At 41.3% G+C, this 12,946-nt stretch overlaps 1 protein-coding gene across 6 annotated transcripts in view; it reads right to left on the bottom strand.

The window, feature by feature from the left end:
• Positions 1-209: 209 nt before the first annotated feature.
• The window catches only part of phactr3b (phosphatase and actin regulator 3b), a 46,166-nt gene continuing 33,429 nt past the window's right edge, over positions 210-12,946 (bottom strand). For all 6 annotated transcript variants that reach the window (XM_036532026.1, XM_036532027.1, XM_036532031.1 and 3 more), the window contains 5 exons: positions 5,583-5,638; positions 2,845-2,906; positions 1,744-1,884; positions 1,102-1,178; positions 210-618 (listed from right to left, as the gene is read on the bottom strand). In XM_036532026.1, the coding sequence (XP_036387919.1) occupies positions 603-618; positions 1,102-1,178; positions 1,744-1,884; positions 2,845-2,906; positions 5,583-5,638 (352 nt within the window). In that variant the 3' untranslated portion in view covers positions 210-602. The remainder of the gene's footprint in view (positions 619-1,101; positions 1,179-1,743; positions 1,885-2,844; positions 2,907-5,582; positions 5,639-12,946) is intronic.

Here is a 12,946-nt window from a genome sequence, read left to right as displayed (position 1 = left end):
GAGCAGGTGCACACACAGCCCTGAGCCATCACTGAACCACCCTCCCCAAACCCAAAAAAGACAAAAAGGGCTTTCTTTTTTAAAAATTCAAAACTTGTATTGTGCAGACAATAAATAGTGCTTACAAAGGGTTTTTTCTTGTGTTAAGACACAAATTCCTGTTAAGATAAGACATTTACAGTACACAGTTCATATCAAATTTTGCTTGAGATCAGTGAGAGCCCACAATGCTGGAGGTGTGACTAACATTTACGGTGTAGGAAAAGGGTAAGCTGGTCACATGCATATCTCCACCCCTGGTATCGAAAGGCTGCTTTTCAAAAAAGTCCGTAAAAAAAATGTCTTGGAAACGAACAGCACGTGGGATCTCCGTTCTCCTCCCCTCTTCAGTAAACCTCAGGAGATGTCCTTCTGAGTGGATATGGAGCTCCCCCTGTGTGGGACGCCTCTCCTGGCAGCGCCCACTGTAGAGACATAGCCTCCAAGGTTCACTGCGCCTAAATATCAGACACCCACAAGACTGGGCCAGGGCACAGGAAGAATCCTCTCAAGGTCTTCGCTGACAGAGACGGCTTCAGCAATTCTTCACAGAAGAAACCTTGCTATGGCCTGTGGAACCTGAGGCGGAGAAGGAAGGAGGAGAGAGGACATCTTTGAGACGGCGGCTCTACAGTCGCGCCACGGCTAGGTTAGAGGACTTCATCAATCAGAGGCCAATATGCAGCCCCATGGACTGTGCACTGCGCTGCAGAATCTAATTATTACCAATAAAAATGGGACTGGCGTAAGCGAAACGCAAGCTGCATCGGCATGGGCATTTGTTATATTTGTCAGGGTTCGCTACTCTCTGCAGATTTCAGGTCTCAAGAGGGCAGGATGCTGCTAATTTTGGCTCAGCACTCTATCTTTACTGCGCTGGATGTGCACTTTACTAAAAATAGCAATGGGGCAGCTGAGGCATCCAGTGCTTACACACACACACACACACACACATACACACACACACTGACCTTGTCAAGGGCTGGCTTGAGTCGTACAGTTCCCTCTCTTTCTTGCTCACACACACATACACATACTCACTATACAGACAAACACACTCACCTTGTCAGGTGTTTGCTGGAGGCGTGGACCTCCATCTCGTTGCTTTTAAACTCGTTCAGCTCTTTCCGTATTGCTGCCTATGGAATAAAAAAACAGCAACCTGGCATGATTAAAGCATCCTGGCAGCCAGAAGCAGTGATGCATATATGATGGGGACATTCAGATGGAAAAAAGGCACTAAAATGACTGGGGAGTAAAAAAAAAAGGCATACAATATGAGGGTAAGAAATCCTATACATTTTTCTGTCTTTTTATATAGTCAAAAAATGATACTTTATTGAAAGAGTGTATTAATGGATAATCATGTGTAATCATTGAACATATTAACTATAACTTGAGGGAAAGGACAAATTTCTGCCAACATCCAGCTAAAGTTCTTTTCCATCTCAGGTGGGAGAGTGTACTCCCACATTGAGGGTTGCTAAAAGCCGTCTTCCTGTAAATGATAAGGACTCATACTCTGCCTGCCTAAGGCTAAAGCCGTACCACTTCAATGGAGCAGTGGAGGGCAAAGCTGGAGGAGGGTGTGGTCATTCTGCAATTACAGGCGGAGTCGGGGGGGGGCTTTGTGGTATAACAGAGATGGTGCTGAGATGGTGGGAGAGATTAGGATTGGCCTGCTGGCGGATCCCTATGTCGTACCTTGTCAGCCGCTGAGAGTCTGGTCCAGGGCTTGTCTGCTCGCCTGTCATAATCCTGAGCTTTGGCCACCTCAACGTAGTCGCTGAAGCGGATGAGGATCTTTCTGTCCCGCAGTTCGTCGACTGTGGGCCGCTGGTTGAGCTGGAGCAGAGACAGAGAGACGAAAACAGTAAGAGGAGGGTTTGTGAGCACCTGTCACTCATTCATGGATCTATGAGGGCTGGACACAATATCAAATTCTTGATTTTTTTGCACTGGCTAAAATCTCAGCCCTGTCTAACATCTACAATGCAGCGTATTTGCAGTGCAGTGACATGACATTCTCCTAGAATACAATTTGTTATGTTTTTCTGGTGTCTTGCATTGGTTGCATTACTCTCTCAATGCTCGGTACTAATACAACGTGCTGACAAAAAGCATGAATTGCAGCACTTCTAGGATTTGCTATTCAAACTCCAGCAGATCACTGGTACAGAAGGGAGCTAGGAGAGAGAGGGCAGGTTTGGAGAGGGCTTCAATACTACAACTGCCCCAATTATACATTGTCTATACAGTTTATATTGTCTATAGAGTTTTTCCTGTTGGCTTAACAGTAAATGCCCAGTATCTAATTCATAAGGTTGGTAAAAACAAATCGAATATCACAATTATCACAAACAACAAACAGCAACGTTCTGTTACCACTGGACAGTTTCTGCCTGACTCATTGCTGAAAGACACGAATCAGCCATTTGACTGTTACTCAGCATTCTGTAAGTGCCTGAGCTAGCCGGGTCAGGCCCCTGTTGCACTGCTCTTGTGCCATGCATTCCAAACAACAGTTTTAACTGACAAGATTGAAATGTTTCACTACACATGAAAGCTGCCCTATGGAGGACATTTGCTTCTGGGCCACACTCTCACAGAAACAGGAGGAGAGCTTACTGCAGGGCATTGACACACTTGTCATGCACCAGATGTGTGCATGCGTGCGTGCGTGCGTGCATGCGTGTGTGTGTGTATGTGTGAAGTGAGTGTGTGAGGGTATGTTTGTGTCCATGCACCTGTTTGGGATTTAGTTAAGGGGAGATTAAGGACTGAAGAGTCTTGAGTCATGCTTACCTTTCTGTTCAGCCTTTGCTTGATTTCCCTTCTCTCCTCCTGTTCTGACTGGTCATTCCTCTCTGTAACCAAAGACAGGGGAAAAATAGATAAATAAATAAATACATACATATCAGCAAAAAACAAAGAAGAGAGAGGCATACACAATGTTGAACTATGGTCATTACTCATGGGACCTATCTATGCTCTACTGCATAGGCCTATGGGGACATATTAGCTCCTCTGAGTACCAATTACACATTGTTCTCCACCCTGCAATTATTGACACTGTATGACACCCATTGCCATGAAGAGAGATACTGAATTTCCAATGTATGGGTGACAACATTCTGCGCTGCATCCTGCAGTTTAATTCCTCCTGTCTTCCTTATCCCATAAAGAAGACAGGAGGAATTAAACCTTTTGTGCAATCCATTTCAAACACAGAACTGACCCAAAACTGATGGCTTGTGTTTATCTCTGCCTCCGAGGAAATAACGCACAGAGGACGAGTTTGTTGATAATTTAAAAGCTGTCTGTAATTACTGAGCCAAAGTGGACACCGGACTCTGCATCACACTCAGAACATCTGTGCTAGCAGCTGTCCTCAGGAGGCAGGATGAAGCCAGGACTTCAACCTCCAACAGACTGTGAGGCAGGCGCTCAGTATCGACAGAGTGAAGACTTAATAGGATTTCCCTTTATTGGGTTTCTCAAGATTAGTTGATGTTGCAGGCTCATATCCACAGACACGGGAATGACCTTTTTTCTTTTTCTTTTTTTTATCATTTTATGAGCTGAATTACTAGGATCACAGCTCTTCTGACTTGATACTGGGGGGATTTTTGTGATATTTCCAGGCAAGGGTGTCATACCTGCTAAGATCAGTTTTTTTATTTTGCTCATTAAGAGCTAAAATTATGGTCTCCACTATCTTTTAGACAGTGTGTGCTATACTGGTTGTCACCTCATTGTTAAGTTGAATATAATACTGCTCTGTCTGTCCTTCCAATGGCTTGATATTGTTTGTAAACACGGCCCAGGCAGACAAGGTGAATGCCAATGCAGTCATGATGACGACCGACAGCTGCCAATACTAGTCTAAAGGTGCCTCTACAGATCAGAGTGAGAATGAGGTCCCCAGCCCTGTCAAAAAACACCCCACTCTTGCATGGTGTGCATAATAATCATTTCATGTTCATGGTGGTTTAAGTATGATTAGTGTTCTGTATGAGAAGTAATCTCATTTCATTTTATTAAAAAATTATTAATAGCTTAATGCATTTACGTCCAACTGGTAAAGTGGCAGTTGGGAAACCCTTAATAAAAAGTCAGCTCTCATTTTCTACAGTGAAACAAAATTGTTTACAGAGATCCTGGGCTGATGAATGTGGACCACTTTCTGTGTGTGTTTTTTCCCTTTCACAAAGAGCAGTGTAGAAATGGATGTAACTGAAACATCCCTTGAGACGCAGAAAACACAAGAACCTTTTTGTTGTGTTACTTGACACTTGTCTTCACCAAACTGCCTTCTGAGACTATTCAAATATTTTACACCTAGAGTAATGGGATTCACATTATTGTAAAATAAACTTAATCGCACAGAAGTATAAGAATGAAATATATTATTGCAAGTTTATTTGGCTATCCTTTGCATCTTTGTTTTGGATAAATAATATTATTGTATCATGAACCCAGCTTTGTACACCAAAGATAAACCTAGAGAGGCCATTTCTCCAACAGCTACATTTACCTGTTTTCTTATGGATATGAATGATAATTGCAAAGAATCTCTAAAATTATTTTGTTTCTCGCCAGCAATCCTGTCATTCTATCTGTGACTGATTAAGCCTGTGTCACCTGAGAAACTGAGCAGCATTATAAAGTGTAATGCTGAAAATATGTGTTATACATTATAGACGAATTGTCTGCTTTCACTTTCAGATATGCAAATATAAATATATACTACAGCAATCATAAATGTTGCAAAATGGCAGTGCATTCACCAAGACATGCCTACCGTTACATTAAATGCACAGTGGTCTTTAAAAGGTAATAACCAATGTATTTACAAATACATGACCCATGTTTTAAATGGTAAGATATCCTCTTCACACTATTTTTTACGTTCACATATGTTAGTATGTTATTTTTTCATAAGAATGAGGATCTCATAAAAAGACAATTAATCCTTTAAATTAATTTATTAAAAGCCTTTCTCCTTTACAAGATATCATTCACCTGCTGTATATTGGTTAATTTTTCGCAACTAAAGGTGGATTTGTTTGACATGATATTACATACGCATAACATTATTGTCACTGTCATTTTACACAATGAATAATGTTTCTTTCTGAAGACCAAGTAAAACCACAAGTTTTATATTCATAAAATTCAGCTGTTACTTGCAGTACTTAATTTCCCTATATACAGTCTTTTAAAAATACAAGTAGAGATCTGTATACAGATATACAGAACAATTTATATATAGGTCCAACATTGGTACTGACGACTAAATATGCTTCCGCATCGTAATTATATTAAGGAAAATATCATTGTGTTTTATTTATTTGTTGTTTTTTTGCCACTGCTTTCAGACTGGCAAAAATACTGTTTAGAAAAAGCAGCTTAAGTATAGAGAATAGTAATTTAAATGCAGGAGTCTTGAGTAAAAATACGTTTTACGGAAGGTGGACACACCTGCAAAAGAGATACCGTATCTTTACATGACAAAGCAAGACGACGGAAGCGCTACTTACGCTTTAGGATATTCCTACTTTCCAGTTCTTCAACAGCCGGCCGCTGGCTTAGTCTCCTGCGGAAAAACACCAATATCACGTTTTGGACCATTGTGATCCGATTCTATATTCAGTCTCTTAAAGTCTTGTATTAGACTCTGAAGTCCCTGAGGAAGAGAGCAAAATGCTTCGATTTGCACATTTTAGAAGGAAACCCCCGGTGTTTCCATCTTGAGTCTACAACCCGACACTGATGCTGAGCTCGAGAGGACCTCCACATCGGGAAATAAAAAAAGTCAAGGTGCGCGTTCTATCCTTTCGAAAGTATTTTTCTTTTAGTCTTCACGCCTTTGTTTCTGCCCACAGCACACCGTTAGTTAAAATGGCGATGAGAAAACAGATATGCCGATTAATATTCGTAACAACACGGATTGCAAACGATATTCAGTGTGTCTTCACTGTTGCGGATGCTGAGTATTCTGCAGTCTGCCTCGCAACCTGACAGCGCTATTCAAAGAGGTGCTCCTGAGCCTGCCTCCTTTTTTTTCCTCCATGCATAATTTTGTTGTAGAGGCGTTGCGTGAGAAATTCCCACGCACACTCAGTGCGCGCCTGCAAATACTGCTGCAGTAAGGGATACGGAGGCTTCCCCGGGCTCATGCTAAGCTCGACAGGAAGAGAATCTCATTTTCAGAAAAAGGCATCCTCCCACCCTCTGCTTCCGCTGCTCCCGCCTCGCTTAATAGCCATGTATCTTTACATTTCCACCACAAGCCAAAATCCGCGATTTGCTTAAAATATTCTGGCCAGCAATCTTATCGCTCAACTGAATATTTTATTCAACGTACACATTATTTATCTATGCAGCAACTGGGCACCTTCCCACAATTTCTTCGTGAGTCCCTCTAACCTGAGTGAAGAGACATTACCCCACAGGTACTGTGTCACCACCCTTCCACATACTCTTAACAAATTAAGCCAATCATTATAAACGTTGGAGTAAAACTGCTCAGGATACCAGGGGTGCCAGAATGTAGTCTTGTGTTGGGAATGTGCATGTAGAGTGTAACCTCAAATTATATTCTAACATTCACTCAAATACAAAAATATTCAGGAGGGGGTACGCATAGAATCACCCCAATCAGAGTCACTCATGGTGTCACCCTCTTAACAGGACAAAAATGTTCAAAACAAATTCACAACTGTATAGAGGGCCCACAAAAACACTTTAAAAGCTATTCACTCCATATTAAATTAACTGTAACAGTCTACTGGTCTATTGAAACACATTCAACCACTCCCTTTTGGAATAGGCTTGTAACATATTTTGTACTGAGTTCCAAAGACTTAGTTTTGTAAACTTGAATCTTTGATATATCTGGCTCCATTTATATCTACGGGGATAAATAACTAATCAAATTAATTAAAGAATTGATTAATTAATTAAATTAATAATCGTACACATCTCGTGATAGAAAAAAAAATCCACAATAAAAGACTTTAATAATCTTAGATTACTGGGGTGGCGAAATTACAAACTAAGGACCAATGTAACTAATGAAGGATTGCTGAAATGCCTCCACTGAATAGCACCCTGTCAGCATACCAGAGTAGCAGCTAAATCCCTATGCAAACAGAATTCCTCTCATGCCTCCCGAGGGCAGAGAGCTGTCCTACCCAATCTCCAGTCCACCCGCTCAATCCCTGGCCTTCCCCCACCCTCACAGGCCTGTGTCTGTGGGGATGGGATTCAGCTGTCATGAGACCCAAGGCAATGACTAGACCATGACCAAACACAGCTCTACATCTCATTCCAGACAAAACGTGATATCTTGCTTCATACAACTCAGGTGACCATGGCAACAGCATCTGCATTATTGTCTGTTTTTGCGTCCTCCTCTAATGGGACACTCAGGAGTTTCAGAGAAATCAATGTCTCTATCTTCTTTTAATCATTCAAACAATCAAGAAACTTTAATTTGGTATGTTATCTTTTACACAATTCTCATAGTGTGCTTTACAATGTACTGTTACCAGAGGTCATTAAAAAAAGTGAGACTGAATAAGCAATATCTAATCAGCATTTATGTCAAATCTATCACCTGATCCCTTGCACAAGAGAAATTCCTGGATGGAGTGAGTGAGTGTTTGACATGTTCCAATTATTATTTCTATTTTTAGGTCACGTAAATGAAAAATACACTTTTGGTCCTTTGTTGTTAACTGCTATTTACTAGATATAAAGCCATGACTCCAATCCCTCAGTGAATTCCCTTTGTGTTAATTAAATCAATACTTCCATCCATATGCAGAAGAACAGATAAGCTAACAAGGATTAATGTAACCGGCAATGAAAACATTGGATCCCCCAGAGTCGCAGCAGATTGGAGAAGGGTCACTGGATTGCAGCTCCTGATCACGCTCACGCTTTCACGCATGACACATACTAAATGAAAAGACCGAAGGCATTAGCACACAAGACACCATGTTCTCCAGCCATAACTGATGAGAGGACATGGAAACGTGACAAGGACCTGATGGGAGTGATTCATGGTAACAGCAAGCTGCCGCAGGCACGATGTCGTAGCGAGCGACAGGACAACGTTGTTTGCTCAAGCTGCCACGGTTACGAGATCGTCGCTCAAAATAAGCCCTGCCTATTTTTGGCCGACCAACCCCTTTGGCACTGGAATTTACAGGTGAACAGATGCACCTGAGATCGGGATCCAAAAGCGACCAACCGTCCTCCGGAGCTGTGGCACCGCTCTTGCTGGGAGGCTAAAAATGGACTTTTTGTGCATAAATAGAACTGGTTGAGCTGAGTGGCTTTTAGGCACTTGTCAGGCAAGGGTAAAGTGGGATTTGTGGCCTATATTTCAGATCGTGCCTCCCTCTCGCCAAGGGTTACATGTGCAGCTCATGCAGATGGATCTGCTGAATGTTCTACTCAGTCGAACTCAACAGAATTATTTGTGACAATACGACAGTAACTAATCAGACCAAAACCAGGCAGAGGACTTCATTTCACTTGCATTAATTTGAATTCTGCTTGGTTGTAGTGGGACCCCATATCAACCTTAGGCTAAAGTCATGAGAAAATGTTCCCATAATTCGTTACCAATACTGTCGCGATGTTGTGTGCAAAAAGCCAAAAAGCATTTTATATTCGTATGTAAATTGTGAAGAGAGACACAATTATCTCAAAGCACTTTTCGATAGCTTGATTAGGTGGTGGAGTAAATCTCTTTTTTTTTACCAATATCACTTTTCTAGGATCATGTCAGTGTTATGTTCCATTCAGTCCATTTCCAGTCCATAACTATCCAGTCAGTTAATTTAGGGTGGGTAACACTTAGAAAGGCTGTTCAGAACACTGGAGACAGAGTAACACACCTGCGTGTACACCCACACAAAGCACACAGAGCAGGCTATCCCCCTTCATTGCAAAGAGGTCAGTGTGACTACTGTTAGCGCACAGAGACCGGGAGGTAGTGTTCATTGAAGCCTCTAGGGCCACTCCTATGGTGGGCACTTACTTTTCTTGGGCATTAAATTCACAAGCGCCCAAATTGCTAAGCCTTTTGCCAGCACGTCAAAGCAATGAACTGGCTGTTGGTGCAAGCACTGATGGGAGTGTCAGTGCACTGGCGTGGAGGAGAATGGGATGAGTCAGGAGCCAAGGGCTGTGCCCTGTTTGTGCCCATTGAGCTATGCCCTAATGCCCACCCCGTTTCTCGGGGTAATGACGACACAGACCGAGATGGTGGCTGGATGGGCGGAAATGCAGTCTGAGTTCCAGCCAAGACACGAGTGACAGCAACACCCTGAGGGGGCGGTTGCCAGGGACAATTAGAGAAGTCTAATTCCATTGTAGGACAACGGAAGTTCAATGTTTATGTAAGTGCTGACTAAAAGTGGGGTGTGAATGTCAAGGCCAGAACTCGTTTGACTCCTAACCTGCAGCGTTCTCCCATGTTGCATGGGTGAGATGGAGCATTAGAGTCTGGGTGCCAAGTACGTACCACTCCTGCTGCCCTCTTATCTAATTATTTTAGAATGAAAATATTACAGTGTATGTGTACAGTCTCAAAGAGCTGATTATTTTTATGAAATTACAATTTTTGATTTGAAAGCGTAGCTGCATACAAATCTGTTCTAAGGCCAGTCACGTCTCCTGGCAGACAGACATGACAGTCGGGGTAATGTCTGTACCCTCTACCTTTTAATGAAGAGATACAGCCATTTTTTTCCACCAGCATCAAAGAATCGGATCATCCAGAGAGAAAAAAAGGACCAAAGGGCAAGGTCCGAAATAAACCCTTCTTTTCATAGGGCTCACATCAATAATTTATCAAACACCTGTGTGACCTCAACTCAGCCCTTTTCCAAAAGCCGTGCCTCTGTGGGATCAAGACTGGACACGTGTGTGTCCGAATGTGTGTGTGTGTGTTTGCATGGTGGGTGGTGTCCCCAGCACCTATTGAAGGACAACATGAGGCCAACTTCAGACAGAATACAACCTGTGGTCAGCTTCCCTGACACGTGAGAGGCTTGCAATCAGTGGGGTGTACTAAATGTTTATTAATATGCCGGTTTAAGTGTGAATATAAATTATTGTGAAATGCTTTAAATATGTTTTCCTTTGTTTGTTTCTTCTAGTGTCCACCATGCCTGCTTAATTGCTGCATGTAATGGAGCATTCTGAAAGCATGGTAGGTTTTAAGTAAGAATTCTGTGATGCATCATTTTACATTTTAATCATCTTTTCCCATTCCTCACTGATTTATACATGCTGAAAGACATTGAGTCTGTTGTTGAGTCTAGGTTGTTAAAAAAACAGAATGAGCAATCCTTCCATTACCCAGTGAGAAAAATATTTTAGTGTCTTAGGTGGGCAAAAATAATTGGAGTTCAACAGGGCCACTTACTGTGACATTGTTATTAAGTAGATGGTCACTGTGCGGTGCTTACCTCCAGTCATGCATGACAAATGTGTAATAAAATATGAATACACATAATAACACGCAGTGCTGTACATTTTCATCATACCACTGATTGAAAAGGATCCAAAAGCAAAACATTACTGAAAAATGTACATATTGGACAACACATTTTTGCTTAACAGTATTACTTTACTCCATGCAATGCTATTAAGTTAATTAGATTATATTAAGTCTAACAAATACATTTAAAAGAAGCAAAAAGTATACAATGTTTATTTTTATATTTAACTGCTAATATGAATAAATATGGAATGTTGTACATATTGTTTTGTCAATCAGTAGACAGTGAAAAGAATTTTGGTCTATCCAGTTCACCCATTAAACCACAGTGACAGCAGAAGTAACAGGCACAGCTCACTCAAGAAAACAAGACAGGGGAAACTGAAATGGTATTGACAAACTTAGGCTTATCATTCTGTTTCGGTTACAAAAATCAGAAAATAGTCTGGGTTTAATGGGTTAATCCAAAATTTGTTTAGGTAACTAAAGCAGTTTATACTAGTAAACCACAGATTTAGATAGGATGGCCTAGTGAAATGTATATGAAACAAATAAAAGGAAAAACAGCAGTTCCTTCATGCATTGTCCTCTACACCAAAGGATAAAACTGCCATGTCTGATAATGTGGCAGCTCCATGTTTGACCACCATAGGGAAGGTCAGTAATTTATTTTCAGCAGTGACTGGCCAGTTGGAGGCTCGGTAGGGGACACTGTCTGCTTGATCAATAATTTACTCTCGATGACTGACAAACGCAATCATTCTCTCCTCTGTCCTGAAATGTACATAAACACTTCACTTGTCCTTGGCAAACATTGTCTGCAACTAAAATTGCCAGCACACCCCTTCAATCAATCACTTCTTCAGTGTGAGTTAATTTCAAAGAGGAAACACTCCCAACACTTGATACTATGTCACAGCTGGAAAGGGAAGACTGCTAATACTCTTCGGTTTTATCATTAAACAACACAAGCAGAAAAGCAGAAAAGGCCACTTTCTCTCAAAAGAATAACACTGTACATCAATCCTATCTCCACCTACTTGTAAATGGACGAGGCCTTCAGTTTTTCTTTCATTGTATCAGTTGTACATCACTGTCTGTACATGGAAAAAAATGTTCTAATGACATCTGTACAATCTGTTATTGAGAATGTTTCCTGCAGGTCTGAGCACACACTGACTCCTAGTGATGTGACCATTTCAAGTCCTTCTGCTCGCTATCTGACAATAATCTGGGTTTGTATGTCCTGTATCCCTGATGGACCGATTAGTGTGTGATCTGACTGTTCATGCGGAGCTAAATCAGATGCGTGCAGTGACATTTTATCAAGCGTGAGCTGCAAGATCTGATATTTAAATGAGAAGCGGCGCAATTGCGCAGTGATCTTTTTTTAACCTATTTAGTGCGTATTTAATTACTGTATTTGAGATTTAATACGTCTAGGAGCGGGGGAGTTGAAGAGATGGCGACAGCATAGAATTTGTAGCTGGTTCTGGTGTGGGTTTGGAACTTCCGGGGGGCCACGTAATGCATCGTTCTTTGTCGTATCTGCCAAACACTCCCCAGCAGGCACCATTGCCAGCATTGCTCTGACGCTAATCTCTGCGCTTTCCATCACTTCTCAATCTGCACTGTATACAGAAATGAATATGGACCAGAATCACACAGGCATTTACACACTCAGACTGGTGGTCAGACTAGTATTTATATTGAGTGCAGTGCAGATCAGTACTACTGCAAGAGCTCATTTCTGGCCTAGTGATCTGAGCCTTTCATACCATCTGGACATGTGAATCAATCCTGAGGAATTCATGTGAAAAATGAAGAAACAGTTCTCATTATATGTCACTGCAAACAAGCCATATAGTTGAAGGGTCAAGGAGACAGACAACACTACTCAACATTTCAGCAAAGCTTTCCCCAAGGCCTTTCACAACCTTGTTGATTTAATAAAAATAAAAATTAATTTTAAATTAATTTTAAAATTATTTTTAATACAATTCATTGATGTTTTGTATTCTATTCTTGATTATCTATGTTGGTGTACTCATGCTACAAAACATTAACTGTTGTCTGTAGTTGGGCTTGCTGCAAATATTTAAGTGTTCAAACATATTTTCATGATATACTGACAGGAAAGCCATAACGTCATCCATTCTAGGGGCCATGTTGTAAAATAGTTAAGACTAGTTTATTTAGAGAGAGGTTGGTCAGCACAGGGTTAACTCTCTCTACCTGTACAGTATCTCTGCAAACACAATAACATTGTGCCTAGTCATTGACATACTCAGCATCTACATCCAACATCTGCCAGTCACACAAATACAAAGCAGGGTTGATGAATTTTATAATGAAAAAGGTGGCTCAATCAGTCTATGTGAG

This window comes from Megalops cyprinoides, chromosome 6 (assembly GCF_013368585.1).
Source record: "Megalops cyprinoides isolate fMegCyp1 chromosome 6, fMegCyp1.pri, whole genome shotgun sequence".
In the NCBI taxonomy this organism is placed as follows: Eukaryota; Metazoa; Chordata; class Actinopteri; order Elopiformes; family Megalopidae; genus Megalops; species Megalops cyprinoides.
Note: the sequence above shows the minus strand (reverse complement) of the source record. Positions and strands in the feature narration are given on the sequence as shown.